The sequence below is a fragment of the Cladophialophora immunda genome (assembly GCF_000835495.1).
Source record: "Cladophialophora immunda strain CBS 83496 unplaced genomic scaffold supercont1.6, whole genome shotgun sequence".
Classification (NCBI taxonomy): domain Eukaryota; kingdom Fungi; phylum Ascomycota; class Eurotiomycetes; order Chaetothyriales; family Herpotrichiellaceae; genus Cladophialophora; species Cladophialophora immunda.
Window position 1 is genome coordinate 1,867,604 of NW_015622546.1, and position 16,681 is coordinate 1,884,284.

General features: G+C 53.5%; 6 protein-coding genes across 6 annotated transcripts; 2 read left to right on the top strand and 4 right to left on the bottom strand.

The window, feature by feature from the left end:
- Positions 1-1,798: 1,798 nt before the first annotated feature.
- Positions 1,799-3,726, bottom strand: PV07_10203 (uncharacterized protein). Its single transcript, XM_016397517.1, has one exon. The coding sequence runs from the start codon at positions 3,413-3,415 to the stop codon at positions 2,171-2,173; it is 1,245 nt and encodes a 414-aa protein (XP_016244708.1). The 5' UTR covers positions 3,416-3,726; the 3' UTR covers positions 1,799-2,170.
- A 2,817-nt stretch (positions 3,727-6,543) lies between these two features.
- On the bottom strand, positions 6,544-9,111 carry PV07_10204 (uncharacterized protein; the record flags this gene model as incomplete). The annotated part of the gene is made up of 1 exon (XM_016397518.1): positions 6,544-9,111. The coding sequence occupies exon 1, from the start codon at positions 8,944-8,946 to the stop codon at positions 6,544-6,546; it is 2,403 nt and encodes an 800-aa protein (XP_016244709.1). The 5' UTR covers positions 8,947-9,111.
- A 769-nt stretch (positions 9,112-9,880) lies between these two features.
- Positions 9,881-12,289, bottom strand: PV07_10205 (uncharacterized protein). Its single transcript, XM_016397519.1, has one exon. It carries the CDS (start codon positions 12,268-12,270, stop codon positions 10,051-10,053), a length of 2,220 nt encoding a protein of 739 aa, XP_016244710.1. The 5' UTR covers positions 12,271-12,289; the 3' UTR covers positions 9,881-10,050.
- A 236-nt stretch (positions 12,290-12,525) lies between these two features.
- On the top strand, positions 12,526-14,385 carry PV07_10206 (adenylosuccinate lyase). The gene has a single exon (XM_016397520.1). The coding sequence runs from the start codon at positions 12,605-12,607 to the stop codon at positions 14,054-14,056; it is 1,452 nt and encodes a 483-aa protein (XP_016244711.1). The 5' UTR covers positions 12,526-12,604; the 3' UTR covers positions 14,057-14,385.
- Positions 12,557-14,974, bottom strand: PV07_10207 (uncharacterized protein). The gene has a single exon (XM_016397521.1). The coding sequence runs from the start codon at positions 14,962-14,964 to the stop codon at positions 14,260-14,262; it is 705 nt and encodes a 234-aa protein (XP_016244712.1). The 5' UTR covers positions 14,965-14,974; the 3' UTR covers positions 12,557-14,259.
- A 179-nt stretch (positions 14,975-15,153) lies between these two features.
- PV07_10208 (uncharacterized protein) lies at positions 15,154-16,305 on the top strand. The gene is made up of 2 exons (XM_016397522.1): positions 15,154-15,348; positions 15,395-16,305. Exons 1-2 carry the CDS (start codon positions 15,232-15,234, stop codon positions 16,250-16,252), a joined length of 975 nt encoding a protein of 324 aa, XP_016244713.1. The 5' UTR covers positions 15,154-15,231; the 3' UTR covers positions 16,253-16,305.
- Positions 16,306-16,681: the final 376 nt, after the last annotated feature.

Here is a 16,681-nt window from a genome sequence, read left to right on the forward strand (position 1 = left end):
TCCGTGAGCAGAGACTGAGCACAGTGCAGCACCAGTCTCTTCCCTCGACAAGGTGCGTCACGACCAGGTTTCCACTTGCCGGGACAAAAGTCGCGACACGGATCATGTCCTTGTGACACCTCTAACGGCCAGCTTCATCCTCACTTTCGCTTCTCTCTGTTCGGCTCCACCATCCGTCACCCGGGCGCCCGATTTCTTATGCCTTGACTATACTTTCCCCTTTCACTCTGGGACTCTTGTTTCTTCTAGAACGTACCTAGGTATGGTGTCAACCTAGGACTCCGTACGCAAACTTGACCTGTCGACCTGCATGAACACCGCAACGCCCTAATGTGCAACACCGCCCCGTTCTATCCACTCCGGTCAGGTCCCGTTTGTTCGTTTATCCTACAGGTATACTGGTTCCACTTCATCTCAGAGCCTCATACCTTCTGAAATACGAGTGGTTGCATACAACAAGCTGGGTGACTTTCCGTTGTTACCCGTCGAGGTTGTAACCTCACCTGGCGCCCTTTGGGTCTGCCCGTATTCAAGCTCGAACTATCCAGTTCAGCTCCCAGACCAAAATACCCTCCGCTTCATCCGGCTGTGACTGCCGGAGCAATCCTCGGACTTTCTTCTACGCTTCCGCTATATCCTCGTACTTGACGCCTCGAGTCGTTTACCAGCGGCATTGTCGGTCTTTCGCACATTGTATCCCCGTCACGGGTCCAAGATGCAGTCTCTCAAGGCTCTACACCGTCTTAGCACTAACATCGAAGATACCTCGTGTAAAGACAACCCTTTTCAATAGTCTACGCCACCCACGCCATCTCCCACCAGTCTGGCACCGGTCGGGAATCCTTGCTGGTCAAGAAAGCCTCACATCATACTTTACACCGAGTTTGTCACGGGTTGACGCTGCATGCACTTGTGAAACCTCGAGGTTTACGTTCAGTGTCCATGGAATGGGCAACCTTCGAAAGGCGTCCCTGCGACAAAAAAAAAAACACGAGGGTTACCTTTGAGGCTCGGAAGTTGCGTCCCCGGGTTCATGAGTAAGCGAACTTTCACTGAACGAGCTGGAAGAGAGACTTTTTGCTAGGTTTGTCGAATCTCATAACCAGCCCGTGTGTTGCCCTCCCCCCTGGGAAGTACAGGGGACGCCTTCTTGCTCGAGAAATGATGATGTATCCACTTGGCGAGGATTGCGAAGCTGCGGCTCAAGCGGGACTGACTCTGGTCTGGCGACCAGACTCTGAGGCTCAATCTTTGGTAAGTTGGCTGATCGCTGACAACTCGACCGGTCTGCCCAAGAGCCCGTACGGTTCCATCGGACCTCATCCAAGCTAGGCTACAGTGCAGCCACGGAGTTCCCCAGCTCCCCATTTGGACTACACACATGTCGCGTTGGAAGATGATCGTCTGTCAAGAACCGGTGAGGCCACGAGGCTGAAACCGTAGTCTGAGGCACGAAGCCTGTGGCGTCTTGCCACCAGAGATTCCAAGGTCATTCGCAAGACAACCCCAGGGTGCCATGGCAAAAGAATCGAGACTCGCTCGTGGCATCTCCCGGGGCCGCCTCCCTTCCGATGTCGCATGCTTGAAGTGGCGTGCTGATCAACACGTCGAAATGGCACAGAAGGATCTGGGCAGGGAACACGAGCACAGGTCGGTCGCAAAACAACTCGTTTGTCTTGCGCCTTGATGATGGCGAGGGACAGGCGGTCAGGGGGACGGAGGGACAGAGAGCACCAAGGAGACAAACGCCCGACGGAACTGCGCCGCGGTTTACTCTGTTTTTTTTTTTCTCGCATGCTTTTGGCGTGATTTTGCTCTTCATTTCCATACTCGAATATGGCCATCTCGCCTGGGGGCAGAGATCAGAGATCAGAGATCAATTCTACACCGCTAGTCTCCAGAGACAGAACGCCCATGAGCACCTGATGTGTTCCCTCATTTCCTTGGCCCGCCGTTCCTTGAAACATGTAGCAAACACTTGATTACACCCACCCATCCACGCGCACCCAAACACACCACGCGAGAGAAAAGGGCCACCCAGCAGACCACATCTGTTGCCTACAACCCGTTTGTTTGCCTGGTCTCCTTCCCCCTTTCTCCGTCTGCTTACTCTTGCATCCCAAGAAGAACGTCGTCATCGTCATCGTCATCGTCATCATCATCGTCATCATCATTCGCTGACGGCCACCACAATCTTGCCTCTCGCATGACCGGTCTTGAGCTTCTCAAACGCCCTGGGGGCGTCTTCCATGGGCACGACCTCGTCCACCACGGCCTTGACCTTGCCCTGGACCATCCACTGGGCGATCTGCGCCAGCTGCGCCGGGTCGCTCGACACCATCATCATGTGGAACTTGCGCTTCCCGCCGCCCAGGAAGCCGGGCCAGAGCGCCTTCAGGGCCAGCTGCAGCACCGCGCGCGCGGACATGCCGGCGCCGACCTGGACGTACTTGGCGCCCGGGGAGGTGTAGTGGTGGCACTGCCAGTAGAGGCTGTCGGCGGTGCCCACGTTGTCGACCACGAGGTCGAACTTTTGGTCGTCGTCGGCGTCCGGTGAGCCGGCCGTACCACCTGTAGCACCTGTAGCCGTAGCGGTAGGAGGCGTACCTGTCGAAGAGGCCATCTTCTTCAACGCGCCCAGGACGTCCTCCTTCGTGTAGTCCAGCACCTCGTCCGCGCCCAGGCTCCTGCACAGCTCGGCGTTCTTGCCCGAGCAGCTCGCTACGACGCGGCACCCGAGGGCCTTTGCGATCTGGATGCCCCAGACGCCCGTACCGCCGCTGCCCCCGTTGATGAACACGCGGGGCTGCCGTGCGCTGCCGCTGTCGGCTCTCTTGACGTTGGGCGCGATGGCCTGGTACGCCGTCAGGCCCGCGGTGCCGACGCACGCGGCGTCTCGCGCGGCGACGCCCTCGGGGACGACCGCCAGCCCGGCCCTGCGCGCGACGGTGTACTCAGCCAGCGCGCCGAAGCGGGTCGGCTGGTCCAGGCGCCCAAACACCATCTGGCCGACCTTGACCTGGACGCTATCCTCCTGCTCTGCGGACGGCGCACCACCACCACCACCACCACCATCAACCCCGACCGCCACGACGCGCCCGGCAAAGTCCAGCCCCGGCGAACTCGGCGTCCGGATCGCCAGCCGGCCCACCACGGGCAGCTCCGCGATCTTGTAGTCGACCGGGTTCAGCGCCGCCGCGACCACCTTGACCAGCACCCTGTCGCGGCCCAGCGCCTTGGCGTCGTGCGGCGGCAGCGCCGCCGTGCCGTTGAGCTTCAGGTTCTTCTCCAGCCCGCCGTGCGTGGACGTGAATTGCCACGCGCGCATCGTCGGGGGGAGCGCCGGGGCCGGAGGGGTGGAGGTCGTTGTTGTTGGTGGTGATCCCGGAGATGGTTGAGGAGGTGAAGACGCCATTTTTCTTCTTTCTTTCTTGATTTGTGTTCTTGCTGTTCTTTTTGGTCACTGTCCCTTTTCCTTATCGAGTTCGAGGACCAAGCGGTCAAATGTCGATGAGACCTCAATACTCTCTCAGGTCCCTGTCACGTCACCTACTTGTGGCGGGTCTAACAAAGGTATAGGGTGAGGCTGGAGAGGCGCAAGTTTCGTTTGGATTGCCTTGCTGGTGATCTCGTCACTTCATACCACCAAATTGGAGCTACAGGTACTTGTATATTGCTGTGCACTTACCGGAAGATCTTGATCAACCTGCAGTGTCCAAATACTTGTGTGCTTGTAGGAATTTGCATTGGCGGTCGGTGGTGTGATGATGGTGCGAGAACTGCTCGGCACTGCAATGTCCAACCATCAGGTGGTGGTTGACATCATCTCGCCTGACTGGCTGGCGCTGCTTCACTACCACCAGCGCCCTGTGCTTGTCCTTCTTGTTTCCAGGCCCAAGTCCTTGCACACCACGCTGGAAGTGATTCTATTACGTTGATACTGCTGATCTACTTTGATTCGAGGATAAATCCTGGTCCCGTAGCCCTCCCTCCGATGAAGCGAATCCTTGTAACACCATCGCTCCATGGCTACGATACAAATACACCTCCGCAGACAAAACAAGAATGTCCCAGTAATCTAGAGCCTTCACCTCTCGACTTAGGATCCATCGCCTTGGGCCGACGTGATGCTCGCATAATGGCTTTCACCCTGCACAAGGTTGATCCGAGCACGGCGACTGCGCCCAGGTATTGGCATCGTTGAGCGGCCATGCGCATGTCACATCAATCCCTGTAGAGAAATCCAGTGTCTCATGACTGGTTGGTCTTTGCGAGCAAGACTGCACACTCATTGATCCATTCATCCACTTCCGGTCTCTTCAAGTACGCCTCGGTGTACTCCATCAACTTTGGCATCTTCAGATAGTCACCTAGGTCGATATCATCGCTTCCTGTCGACGCATTGAATCGATAGTACGAAGTCTTCTTGGTAGGTGCTCGCTCGTTGCGCTGGCGCATGTTCCGATCAAAGTCACGATGCTTGGCTTCGGTATTGGTCACAAAGGCCACCGTCTTCGTGATGGTGTTGAAGAACCTCATTAGGCCAGATCCAGGTCGTTTGTTGTCGTCATACTCGGGGTGGGTGGTTCCTAAGCTCACAATACATTTGATTTGAGGAGATGGAGCATCGCGCAGGACAAGGTCAAATCGATTGTCCCACGCCTGTACGATAGGGTTGTTGTTTAGAAGCCCGCCGTCCCAGAAATTCAATCCCTGGATACTAGCCTCCTTGAGATAAGTCGGTGCGGCAGAAGTTGCACGCGCTGCCTCTTTGATGGTAACAGTATTGAAGTTGAGGGTGCTAGCCCCAGTGGAGACTGGAAGCGGCGCGAATGGAGGGTCATAGTTGCGCAGAAGAATGCTCTCTCCCCTGTCGGCTAGTGTAGCGCACATGAACCTTGCTCAACTTAGTTCCCAGCACGTTCCGGTGTGACGAGTCAGACAAAGGAACTTACATCTGGCCTTTGCTCGGTTTGACGAGCGCAGCATCTCCTTTTCTAACCCGGTCCTCATCGTCGAGAGGGAAATTCCCAACCACCGTATCAATCGCCTTCTCGAGCGGCTTGTGGGAGAATTGCGACCGTCCAGCAAGGGCCTTGAGCTTCAGCCAGATGTCTCCAATCCATTTCCCGAAAGACCCAAGGCTGTTGAGACGAATGGATCCCAGCATTGGGCTGAAGACCTCCTTGGCCAAGTCCTGGTATTGTGCAATCACATCGGTGCAGTTCATCTCGAGGCGGAATAACATAAGGGCGATGAGTCCGCCGGTACTCGTTCCTGCGGCAAGGTCGAAATAATCGACGGGTTTTCTTTCGCCTGGGTCGGTTGGTTTGCCTTTCAGGAGGTTGGCCTCATTCTCAACGTCGCGGATCCGGTTCATCTAGATGCCAGATCGAGTCAGTGTTCTTGTTCCGAGAATAGGTTCCCAAAACAGCGCCGTAGGCATCTGCCTGTGGACTTGAAATGAACAATATAACGAGACTGACTTACAATTCCCTGGAGAATCATCGTTGATGAAATTCCCTTCACACCGCCGCCGTCCAGGGCCAAGATGTTGTAAGCCTCGGTCGATCCGGACTTTGGGGGAGGAATCTTTGAAGGGTCACCGGTGAATGACATGCTGGCTGAATTTTGATGAGGTTGTTTTAACTTGATACTGATGCGTGGGCGTGTGACAGAAGTCTGTCTCTCGACAAGAGGCTCGCGGGGTCGACGACTGAGCTTATATAGGCGAGCTGACCCGATGAGTTCAGGAGGAAAAAAATTAAAATCAGGCTGAGTCCTTCAAGTGAACAATTTGTTGCCTGGAAGGACGGTGGTCCAAGCACCATTCACCAGTCGGAAGTGGTGCACAGGCTGTTGCTCATGGCAGAGGATTTTGGCACGCCCAGGAAAAACCATACGAGAATGATGGTGGCAAGTGAACACTTGGAGGAGAAATGTGTGCCAGGGCTGGGGATGATGGTGCCTAGGACTGTCTGAAGATGCCATTCTACCTGCAAGATGAAGAGTGTGATTGGGACGAGGCCAGAACAGAGGGTGGGTGGCCACTTCCATTCCGGTCGCAAGGTGTGTGGTTTCTCGTAACAGTGCCACCACGTCCCAACAGACAACCAAAAGTCTGGGGAGGAGCGACGTCGCTGCCTGGTGGCCTCGTCACATTTTTCAGCTCTCAGCCTCACGCACCTCGTGTATGCACAGAAAGGCGTTCTAGACAGCCAGGGCCAGGAGCGCCATAGGATAGATCAATGGGAAGATTTCCTGTCACGAGGACGCGCTTGTCTTCTAGATTTTCCCCCTACACAGGACAGGGCTACGTCTTGGATGCGAGAAGGAGGTTGCCCTGTCGGCGTAACTGACCCTCGTCAGACATCCTGTACATTTCACCTGAGTTCACGTGAAGTCATATGCTGTACACTACGATCTTGTAGTTGGTCTGGGGTTATTCTATGCCTAAGCCACGTCGCTGTCGTTATTCCGCACACAATATATTGCAATTCTATCCCACTTGTGTTCCAAGGGTTCAAAGCCTGTTGGTCCACCTCAAGCATATATGCGACCGTCGGTGGGCGCCGTAACCCTACGATTCGAGAGAGAACAGTGACCGGTTTCGCTGCCACTGTCATAACTGACCTCACCCCACATCAATGCCCTCTGGGCGGCATCTTTGTCGCCGTTGCCGTTATGACAGGCAGCACTTATAGCCCACGAGTTAGTACCCACAACTGGCATACCAGGCGGAAGTGGCGTGCATGCAAATCCAACGAGCACCAGAAGCATGATGATAAGGACGACAGCCACTAGCAGAATGGCCAAAGTGCTGAAGCCACAAGCCGAAATATTTCTATCGGGCTGAGGGTGGCCGGTCCAGTCGAGAACTTCTATCTCTACCTGGAACAGACTCCGAGACGTCAACCAGTGCAATGCCACGGAGAGCAAGAGCGAAGGCAAGCTGATCTTCCAGGGCAAAGAGAGCCAATAAGTCGACCGCTGGTCACCAGAGGGGATACTGACGCGTAACGTCGTCGGCTGCTTGTAGAACTTGCTAAACTCCAACGCACACATCATGCGCGTGAGGAGCCCGTTGTACATGAAGTAGAGCATGGACAAGAACAGCTGTGGTGCGTTGACCATGAGAATCGTTCGCAAGGTCGCAGCTGAATTGCTCACACCGAAGACCTTGGGCGTAAACGTCGAGTTAGGATCGACCGAGTCGAATCCCTGCGTGAAAAGCTTCGATACACCAAGGCGCTTCAAGTGCACAAGACTAAAGCTGAGGACAAGAAGCGTGACAATGACTAGCAGGGCGAAGATACCGCCAAAAATCCCCCACCGTGTTGGTGAGGCGGCCGCAGCTTGCCACTTTCTCATCTGCCCCTCAAATGCCAAAGGTTGTGGACCAAACACCCTTGGACACTCCGAAGCTCGTTGTTCGCGGGGTATTTTCTCAAAGCAGTCTTCATCATATATCCAATTTAGGACGGGCCCTTGAAGGGACCGGACATGCTTCTGGTCGACCAAACACCTTGCCGCACTTGTCTCATCAGGATAGACGAGGAAAGATTCGATGGCATCGCCCAGGGTAGCAAGTTCCATGTCCTGTCGAGATGTACAGTGTCTTGGGCAGACGAGCAAGACGTAGACGATACAACAGACTTTGACAAAATCGCAGCCCATCACAACAGAGAGGAAGATGACGTTGTAGTGGACCTTGCAATCTTGGTTTTGTTTCGTGTCGATAAGGCAGTAATCGACTTCCACTGAACTTGGGGTCACCCTCCATTGGTCCGGATCTTTCAGCGCAGTGGCAGCATCGCAGTTTTTGAACGCAGTATATCGACCAGTGTCGCAGAGCCAGGCTCCAGGGTCCCATCGATTTGGGCTCTCCACCCTGCTATCCGCAGTGTTGAAATGTGTGTACTGGGTAGTGGTCAAGTAGCCGTAATCCAAAGAACTCCATAATCCTAGAAGTGTGCTCGCATTCCATAATGTGTCCGTGGGCTCCAGGAGAAGGCTGTGTTGGAGCGGGCTGGAGATGTGGTGGAGACAAGTGGCATTGCATATGGAGAATGTGTTTGGGTCTGTTGCTGGTTTCGTGAACAGGCTCCAGCGCTTCTGCTCAGTAGTATTCTTTGCCACCAACAGCACGTTAGACGCCGCGGTCTCAATGGCACCGGAGTAATGTTGTATACATTCCCTGGGCTGTTTTCGGCTTAAACCCGAATTGCTCCTTTTCGCAGCATGATACATGCTGCAGGCAAAATTTGCGGTGATGCTCAAGGTGTCGGAAGAGCACAAACTCCATGCCGAGTCATCCAGGAAGTCCGAGCTCACTAGCATCACCCCGTAATTGTTGGACTGTAAAGAGGCAAATACCACAGAGTTCAGCAGCAAATGTATGGGGATCGATGAAAAGAGCAACATCGACCACATGAAGAACTTTGTGAGGCCGAGGAACCGAAAGTTGTTGACTGATGGTGCGCCAATGTTTAGGTATCGGCCGTTGGCGTGTGCTTTATCAACTTCTCGGCGGCTAGGTGCGTTCAGAAATTGCATGACATAGTTGCTTGTCCCGAGCAGAGTGGTGCCGATGATGTTGAGCGACGTCACCATTGCTAGAGTGATCGATTTGGCCTTTTGACAATCACCGGCAAAGATGACACTGTGACCAAGAACACTTCGGTCAAGTTTGAGGAAAACAGTCAATAGTACAGCCTCAAGCACCAGACAAGTCAACGCCCCGGCCAAACATAGGCGAGCGCCTTTTTGCCATCCGGCGGTCTTGACAGAGTCGAAGTCATTCTTTTGATGAACATTGTTGTAGCCTTGCGCTGGGCCAGACCGCAAAACGTACCGCTTTGCTCTCCGAACAAAGTTGGCGACGGAAAGCCTAAGGCTCCCAGATTTATCGTATCCTCCGATTGCGTGGCGTTCTGAAGAATTCATAACAATTCTTTGCGAATGTCGCAAATAAAGCGGATCAAGATTCAAGAATGGTGATCCTGACTTCAACTGGAGGTGAATATGAGGTCCAAACAGAAACGAGCCTGGCTCTCGGCCAAGCAGGGAAGGGACGCAAAGATGGATTTTAACCTGCTGGGGTTTTTGTCTGTGGAGGAGCCATTCGAGTGTGCGTAGAGAAGAACGACTTGACTGTCAAGCGAGGATCGGGTTCGTACATCTCGTAGATTTAATGGTGCCGAGGCCAATGCATCTTAACCTAGTCCCCTAAATTCAAGGCCATCTTCAAGGTGGCTTAGGCCAATAGTCTTGACAGGCATCGCCCCCTGCATCGAGAACAGGGCTGGTGAGGAATTTGGGAAAGTGTCCAAAGCATGGCGCAATGATTGAGCTCCAACGACGTTAGCCCCCTGGAATAGCGCAGAGCCGCACCCTGGCCACAAATCGTCGATTGGCTTCGCAGCAAGCCAGCGGCACCCCAGGACCATCGCACGGCACTTGTCCAGGCGATGTACTCTCAGCCTCATCTGCACAGATTGTGGAAACGTCTCCCTAGATTGGTGGAATGAGTGCGAGTTCAGGTGAGACCAAAAGGTAGCGCGGCAATGCAACTGCCATCCTAGCATTTTCTGTCAGCGCAACAGCACCAGGGGATTAATAACCAGAGTAACGATTGTTCATTGAAGGCCGGACATACTGTGTAGACAGTTGGCGTCGCACCAAGAACCAGGATCCATCAAGGATCACCGGGGTTCCGCGAGCCGAAGCCGAATACAAAGCGAAGTCTGTTCTCGCCAACGGGGTGAGTCGACGTCGCTGTGCTCCTTACCGAGTATATTGCTCTTGGTAGAGCCTGAGTGGCTTCTAAGGCGCCTGGACCAGGCACACTGAGAGAGTACAGACGCAGAAGGAAACTTTAGGCAAGCAACCGACTAGGGTCATTGAGGCTTAGCTGAGACAAACGTCTTGGTGAAAGGAGGGGGCCAGCCGACAGGTGGGGGGCCATATATGTATCCAGGGTGCATCTGCGTGATACTCAAGCGTCAATGAACCGCTCCTTACGAAACAGGTGAGAACTTGGAGGGTTTCTCAGCGGCCTTCCAGAAATGCTCCATCCATTCGTCCCTGGAGCAGTGCCTCAACATCGATCCGACCACCGGCAAGATATCTCTCGCTGACCCCCAGGTTAATCCTCTTCTTCAGCAATGCGTCCAACTCAGATCGCCATTGAGAAAGCTGGTCTTTGCTAATTGCAGCGTGGTCCTTTTCTTTCTTTGCTCTTCCACCGCCTCTCCCCCTTTTGCCTCTCTGGCCCTGACTTTCGAACTCTTCGCTGTCATAGTCCACCCCCAACTCTTCCGCGGCAGATCGCAGCCAATCTTCTTTACTGGATGTTTTCTCCTTGGCCTGGGTTGCTTCGGTGATCTTCTGAGCGAGCGACACATGCGGATCCAGGCTTTGCATGAGTCGCCCTTCTAACTGAACTGTTTCTGGAGCCTCACCACCCTTGTGCACTTCGGCAATCAGTCTTCGTACGCCAGCCACCTCGTCGGGCGAGCAAAGCAAAATCGACTGCCCTGACGTCTCTGCACGAGCAGTCCTTCCGGAACGGTGGACATACATGTCTGCAGTACGGGGTACATGGTAATGAATAATGAGTTCGATTCCCTTAATGTCAAGTCCTCGAGCGGCAACATCTGTGGCTACCAGGACGTTGCTCTGTGCGGCAAATCTTTCCAAGGATCGTAGTCGTGACTTCTGCGGCATCGTCGAATGTAAGCCGACTGCAGGTTGCTTCAGAGTCTGAAGCAATGCGGTAACTCGCTTAACGGCGGAAATGCTGTTCGTGAAAACCAACGTCTTTTTGGTTGGATGCTGCATTAGCAGGGTATAGAGAAACAGATCCTTCTTCATTGCAGGACATTCCACGATTGATTCGGCGAGCGCAGCAGCCATCTGCGAACTGGGATTCACATCAACGAAGGTTGGCTTCTGTTCGCGGAATGAGAGCTTCCGCAGGAGATACTCCATCGACTGTTGGTTGGTGAGGAGGTTGTTATTCATCGGATCCGCTGACTTGAGCTTGCCTGTGAGTTTTTGATGCAAGCCCTTATGGAAAGTAGCTGAGAATACAAGGGTTTGCCTTGCCGAATTTGGCGACTCCTGTGCTGTGTTCTGCTCTTCGTCCTCGTCCACAATCTGCCGGTCAAGGGCATCAAGAATATTTTCGACTTCTTTGAAGTGGCCTTCGCTCAACAATCGATCAGCTTCATCCACAACTAAGAATTGAATCCTCTTCAAGCGGTCCACCAACCCATCAACATTGTAGTCGGTCGAAGCATCATTCATGACCTCCCACAATCGCCCCGGAGTCGCTACCACAATATCGGCATATTCCAGTTGCCGGTGTTGCTTATAGATGGAGAGTCCTCCCGTGACAGCGACGATCTTGGGATGGTCTTCTAGGCCTATACACAGCTGGTTAAGGTGCCTGTTGAGCTGTAATGCGAGTTCTCTGGTTGGGGCGAGAATGAGAGCGAGGATAGAGTCCTTGCTCTTCGTGGAAGCAGATGCCGCGTTCTCGCTCGAAAGCCAATGCTCGAAAATCGGAATGCCAAATGCCAAAGTCTTCCCGGAACCAGTAACAGCCTTGCCAATCACATCGTGTCCTTGTATGATGGGTGGAATGCTGGCCGACTGTATAGGCGTAGGCCTAGCAAAGCCGAGTCGGGAGAGCTGCGAAAGACTTGTCGGAGATAGCTCAAGACTCTTCCATGCTGACACGTCAGTCTTGGGATCTGCCAGGCTCTCTAGCAGAACATCGAACTTGACATTGGGCACAACTTCGTCTTCTTGCGTGGGCTTGCTCTTTAGTTTCCGCTTGTCAAGGTCTTTAGGCTTTTTAGAAGATTGCGCAGCATCCTTGGAAGAGTCTGGCGACGTGGTCGGCTTTGCTCTTTCTTCCTCAACTTCTCCCCTTTCGTCGTCGAAACCCTCCCATTCTTCGTCGAGCTGTTTATGGCTGACGGCGTCATCCACAGCTGCTACAGATTTTGGTCGAAACATCACATGGTGAGTGGTTTCGTCTCGGACAACGTCGACATCCTCGATCTCTTCGAGTCCGAAGAACCCTTCGGCGTCCTCCAGTCGCTTCGGTAGTGGGACTGTTTTCCATTTCAACGCATCACCACGAATCGCCGGCCCCTGGTACACTTGACCCTTGGTCGACTGCGACACCTTCCGCCTCTTTGCGCCATGCTGGACATGCTGAGACGCCGATGGATCTTTTCTCTTTGCTGCCTTGGACATTGGGCTCCGCTGATCCGGGTTGGTCGAGGTCTGGGGAAGAATGGAGAATTCAAGTGTCAGTGAAAAAAAGTTTGGATCGGAGAATTAGGTTTTGCCTGACGACACATATTGCCACGTGCAGACTAGTCGGCACACGCAGGCAACTACCACAATCGCCCGTCAGACAGAAATATTCCCTTTGTGCGATGCCTTGGCGTGACCGATTTTACCCGAAGCATCGAACCAGCATGCAAGACTTTTCAAACATCCGTTTTTATTGTCGCCGCTGGGACAGGTACATTCAACTATCCTCGCAATACCCGTCGAACATCCACTGTAAACAAACGCTCTCAGAATGGCTCACGATACGTGGCAGAGCCCGCTGGCGGCTCGCTACGCCAGCAAAGAAATGCTCACCTTATTCTCACCTCGAACTCGAGCTACAACCTGGCGCCAACTCTGGATCTGGCTTGCTGAAGCGGAGAAGGAGTTGGGGCTCGATATCCCGGACGAGGCCATTACGCAGATGGAGGCGGCTAAAGTCATGACGGACGATGATTTCCAGGTTGCGGCTATAGAGGAAAAGCGACGACGGCACGACGTTATGGCCCATGTTCACGCCTTTGGCCAGCGGGCACCTGCAGCCGCTGGCAAGATACACCTGGGCGCCACTTCCTGCTACGTGACGGACAATGCCGACTTGATATTTTTGAGGGACGGACTGTCAATCCTATTGCCGAAAGTCGCCAAGTGCATCAAGAAGTTGTCAGATTTTGCACTGCAATACAAGGCCATGCCTTGCCTGGGATTTACCCATGGACAGCCCGCTCAGCCCATTACTGTTGGTCGTCGGGCTACGCAATGGATTGAGTCGCTACTCATGGATTTGAGGAACTTCGAACGTGCTCGTGCAGACCTCGTCTTCCGTGGCGTCAAAGGCACCACTGGGACCCAAGCCTCTTTCCTGGAGCTATTCCATGGCGACCACGCAAAAGTCAAGCAGCTCGACCAACTGGTCACCAAGAAAGCCGGTTTCAGTAAACGCTCTATTGTGTCGGTGCAGACCTATAACCGCAAGATTGATTTTGACATCGCCAACGTGTTGGCTTCATTCGGTACCACCTGTGAGCACATTGGTACCGACCTGCGGCATTTGGCTATGTTGAAAGAAGTCGAAGAACCTTTTGAGAAGGACCAAATTGGCTCATCAGCCATGGCTTACAAACGCAACCCCATGCGCTCGGAACGTATGTGTTCTCTGGCTCGGAAGCTGGTTTCGCTCGCCTCCGGATTCGGGCAAACGTACGCCCACCAATGGTTTGAAAGATCGCTGGACGACTCTGCAATCCGACGTATTGATATTCCCGAGATGTTTCTAATCGCCGACGCATTATGCATTCTGCTCGAAAACGTGTCTTCGGGTCTGGTCGTGTATCCACAAGTCATCAGCGCCCGCCTGCAGCAAGAGCTTCCCTTTATGGCCACCGAGACAATGATTATGCGTATGGCTGAAAAGGGCGCCAGCCGTCAAGAAACTCACGAGCATATCCGAGTGTTGTCTCATCAAGCCGCTGCGGTGGTCAAATTGGAAGGCCAAGCGAACGATCTTGTTGACCGTATCAAGAAGGAGAAGTTTTTCGAGCCTATCTGGAGCGAGTTGACGCCAGAGGACTTGCTTAACCCATCGAAGTTCGTTGGCAGGTCGGCGGAACAGGTTGATGAATTCGTGGAAGAAGCGGTGGATCCAGCTTTGGAGCCTTACAAGGACCAGATTTTGAGCAGTGGGGCTGCAGAAATCAATGTTTAAGTCTTCGAGAGGGATGAGTTTAGTAAAATGCCGTTACATGGCTTTGTTCCTGGAGAGCTCCCCTGTCAAGATGCGGCCCACATGACGGTCGACACTTCCGGTTGTTTGAGGACATAAGTTGGTAACAATCGTGATACCCAACAGTTCTGTGACGGAATGATTCCAGAGCGTGGTCTCTGTCCGAGTTCGGGGGATGGATTTCATCAAGTCATTTCTTGTATCATTTGCCACAGCCTCCGCTGCTTCTCCATCATCTGGTCGCGAGACGCCTCGGTCGTGGAAGATTCCTCCTGAGTGGCGTCTGGAGCACCCGATATCCTAATCTTGCCCACATCTGCTAAAAATTCGTCGATTCTCTGCTTCACTTTGTCGCACTCGTCAATCTCTCTCTGTCCGTCTTCCAGGATGCCTTCCAGCATTTCCTTGACGCTCTCTCGTGCCTGATGAGGCCGGTAAATGTTAATTACCACGTGGATGTTCAACAAAAGCTGCCGTATGTCTTCCATCTTTTCTTCGTGCTTTGTTGGGTCAAGGGACAAGACACTCGTGAGTTCGAGGAAGTTCAGCAGCAGGGATTTCGTGAGGCGACTGAGCAGGACAGCGTGATTGAGATTTGGGTCGTCTGGATTGAAGAGAAGTTGTTCAGTAGGCAAGGATGAGGGCTTGGTCGGATCGGTGACCTGTTTCTGGCCAAAGGCCGTGTAGTACTCTGCTGAAGCCGGTGGAGGAGGGGGAGGTCGCAGGTATGCCAGGTGAAGGGACAGCTTTGGCTTCGGTTGGTCGTCCGTGGAAGACGATTCGATCTTTCTCAGCTCCTCCTCGTTGGCGACTGTGAAATACCTCCAGAATGGTGGAGGTGCTGGGAAAGGTGCCTCCGGCAATTGTTGTGCTTGTTCTTGTTCTGCCATGATAATCGAGGTGCGTGGTGCAAGAAAGAAAGAGTTGATGAGGCAGAGCCGCGAAGAGAAGATCAACCGTGGTTTGTGACTGGCCAATGAGGGCGGCCAATTTGCGGGGATCGCGTACTGCGCTAGTGTCCCTGCATCTTCCAACTCCAGTCGTTCTCCTGTCGGATTCTTGACCTCGTGCCTCTTTCCTCCCTATCTCACTTTCATCCAAATTTGCATCGACATGGCCTGTCGCTAATTCTCGGACAACCTGTTACTCAAACCATCATGAGGCAGGGAAATATCGATGCACCTGGGGTGGTAGCAGCCATTCGGCGCTTCTGGCAACGGTCATATGCGTCTGACTATGTTGGATTTGCCCTACTCTTGACAGGATATGCTTTGGTGAGTATCGGCCTTCCGATCAAATATCTCCTGCTTAGACATCTAGGCGCAAGTCTTTTTCGAACCAGTCCATCAACTGTTCCGCCTAGACAACCGAGCGAAACAGTATCCCCACGCTCTCGTCGAACGGGTTTCTCCCGGAGAAAACATCTTGCTTGCTGGAGTTGGTCCGCTGGTCCTTCTCGTTATCTGGGCCGTTGTCATGCGCCCAGGACTCCATCATGCCCACGTTACAATCCTCGGACTTCTCATTAGTCTCTTCTTAACCGCACTGCTGACGGATATCATCAAGAACGCCATCGGCCGGCCACGTCCAGATCTGATTGCTCGCTGTAAGCCAGAGGCTGGAACACCTGAGCATGAGCTTGTCACAGTTGCGGTGTGCACCGAAACCAATCCGCATACTCTCCACGACGGGTGGCGGAGTTTTCCAAGCGGCCACAGCAGCTGGGCGTTCGCAGGACTTGGATACTTGGCTTTGTTCCTGGCGGGCCAGCTGCATGTCTTTCGACCGCATGCAGATCTCGCCAGAATTCTGGTTTTTCTGGCTCCGTTGACTGGGGCTGCACTGGTCGCAATGTCGCGATTGGCCGATTACAGACACGATATCTATGATGTTACTTGCGGCAGTCTCCTGGGCATAGCAGTGGCCTATCTTACATATCGGCGATACTTTCGTCCTTTGCGACATCCCAAATGTGACGAGCCCTATCCGAACAGAGCAGATTATGCCATGGCAAGAGCGGCAAGAGCAGCCAAAGCTAGTCCCAGAGATTTGGAACAGCAATTGGCCGACGAGTTTTCGTTGAGTGACCAGTCTGAGGATGAGTCCCAAGCATATCTTTTGACAGAGTCCACACCTGGTAGGACAAGGGACCATGCTGGTACGGCGGAGCCACCATAGTATGGTGCTTGTGAAGAATTACATATTGTCATCTGCAGCTAATCCAAATTGCTCTGTGTCATGTCGGGTTCATAAATCGTAGCTGATCTTTCTTCCGTTGCCGCCAAGACAAGCCAGCTCACTTAACGCGCAGCTTGCTGCCGAGTATCTTTTGCCTGTCTGCAGTCTCGCTATCGAGTCCCCCGTTTCCTTATCGCTCTTCCGCCTTGCCCCTTCCCAATGTTTCCTGCCCAAAGTCTGTATGCTTTCTGCTGCTCCCAGGTGCTTTTGAAGGCCCTCTTCATTGGATGGTGCACGGGATGATGCAACATTCACATTCGAAGTCGCCACAGTCGCAGGGAATGCACGGTTTCGTGGGTCCTTTGACACCTTTCTTGATGCTGGAGGTTGAGGAGGTGGATGGAGGCATTATGGCGGCGCAGGAATGGG

What these genes read in the sequence shown, in the direction of transcription:
- PV07_10203 (XM_016397517.1), bottom strand. Translation starts at nt 3,415, where the DNA reads ATGGCGTCTTCACCTCCTCAACCATCTCCGGGATCACCACCAACAACA.
- PV07_10205 (XM_016397519.1), bottom strand. Translation starts at nt 12,270, where the DNA reads ATGTCCAAGGCAGCAAAGAGAAAAGATCCATCGGCGTCTCAGCATGTC.
- PV07_10206 (XM_016397520.1), top strand. Translation starts at nt 12,605, where the DNA reads ATGGCTCACGATACGTGGCAGAGCCCGCTGGCGGCTCGCTACGCCAGC.
- PV07_10207 (XM_016397521.1), bottom strand. Translation starts at nt 14,964, where the DNA reads ATGGCAGAACAAGAACAAGCACAACAATTGCCGGAGGCACCTTTCCCA.
- PV07_10208 (XM_016397522.1), top strand. Translation starts at nt 15,232, where the DNA reads ATGAGGCAGGGAAATATCGATGCACCTGGGGTGGTAGCAGCCATTCGG. An exon ending in TCTTGACAGGATATGCTTTG is followed by an intron (nt 15,349 to 15,394) that starts GTGAGTATCGGC and finishes TTAGACATCTAG; the next exon opens with GCGCAAGTCTTTTTCGAACC.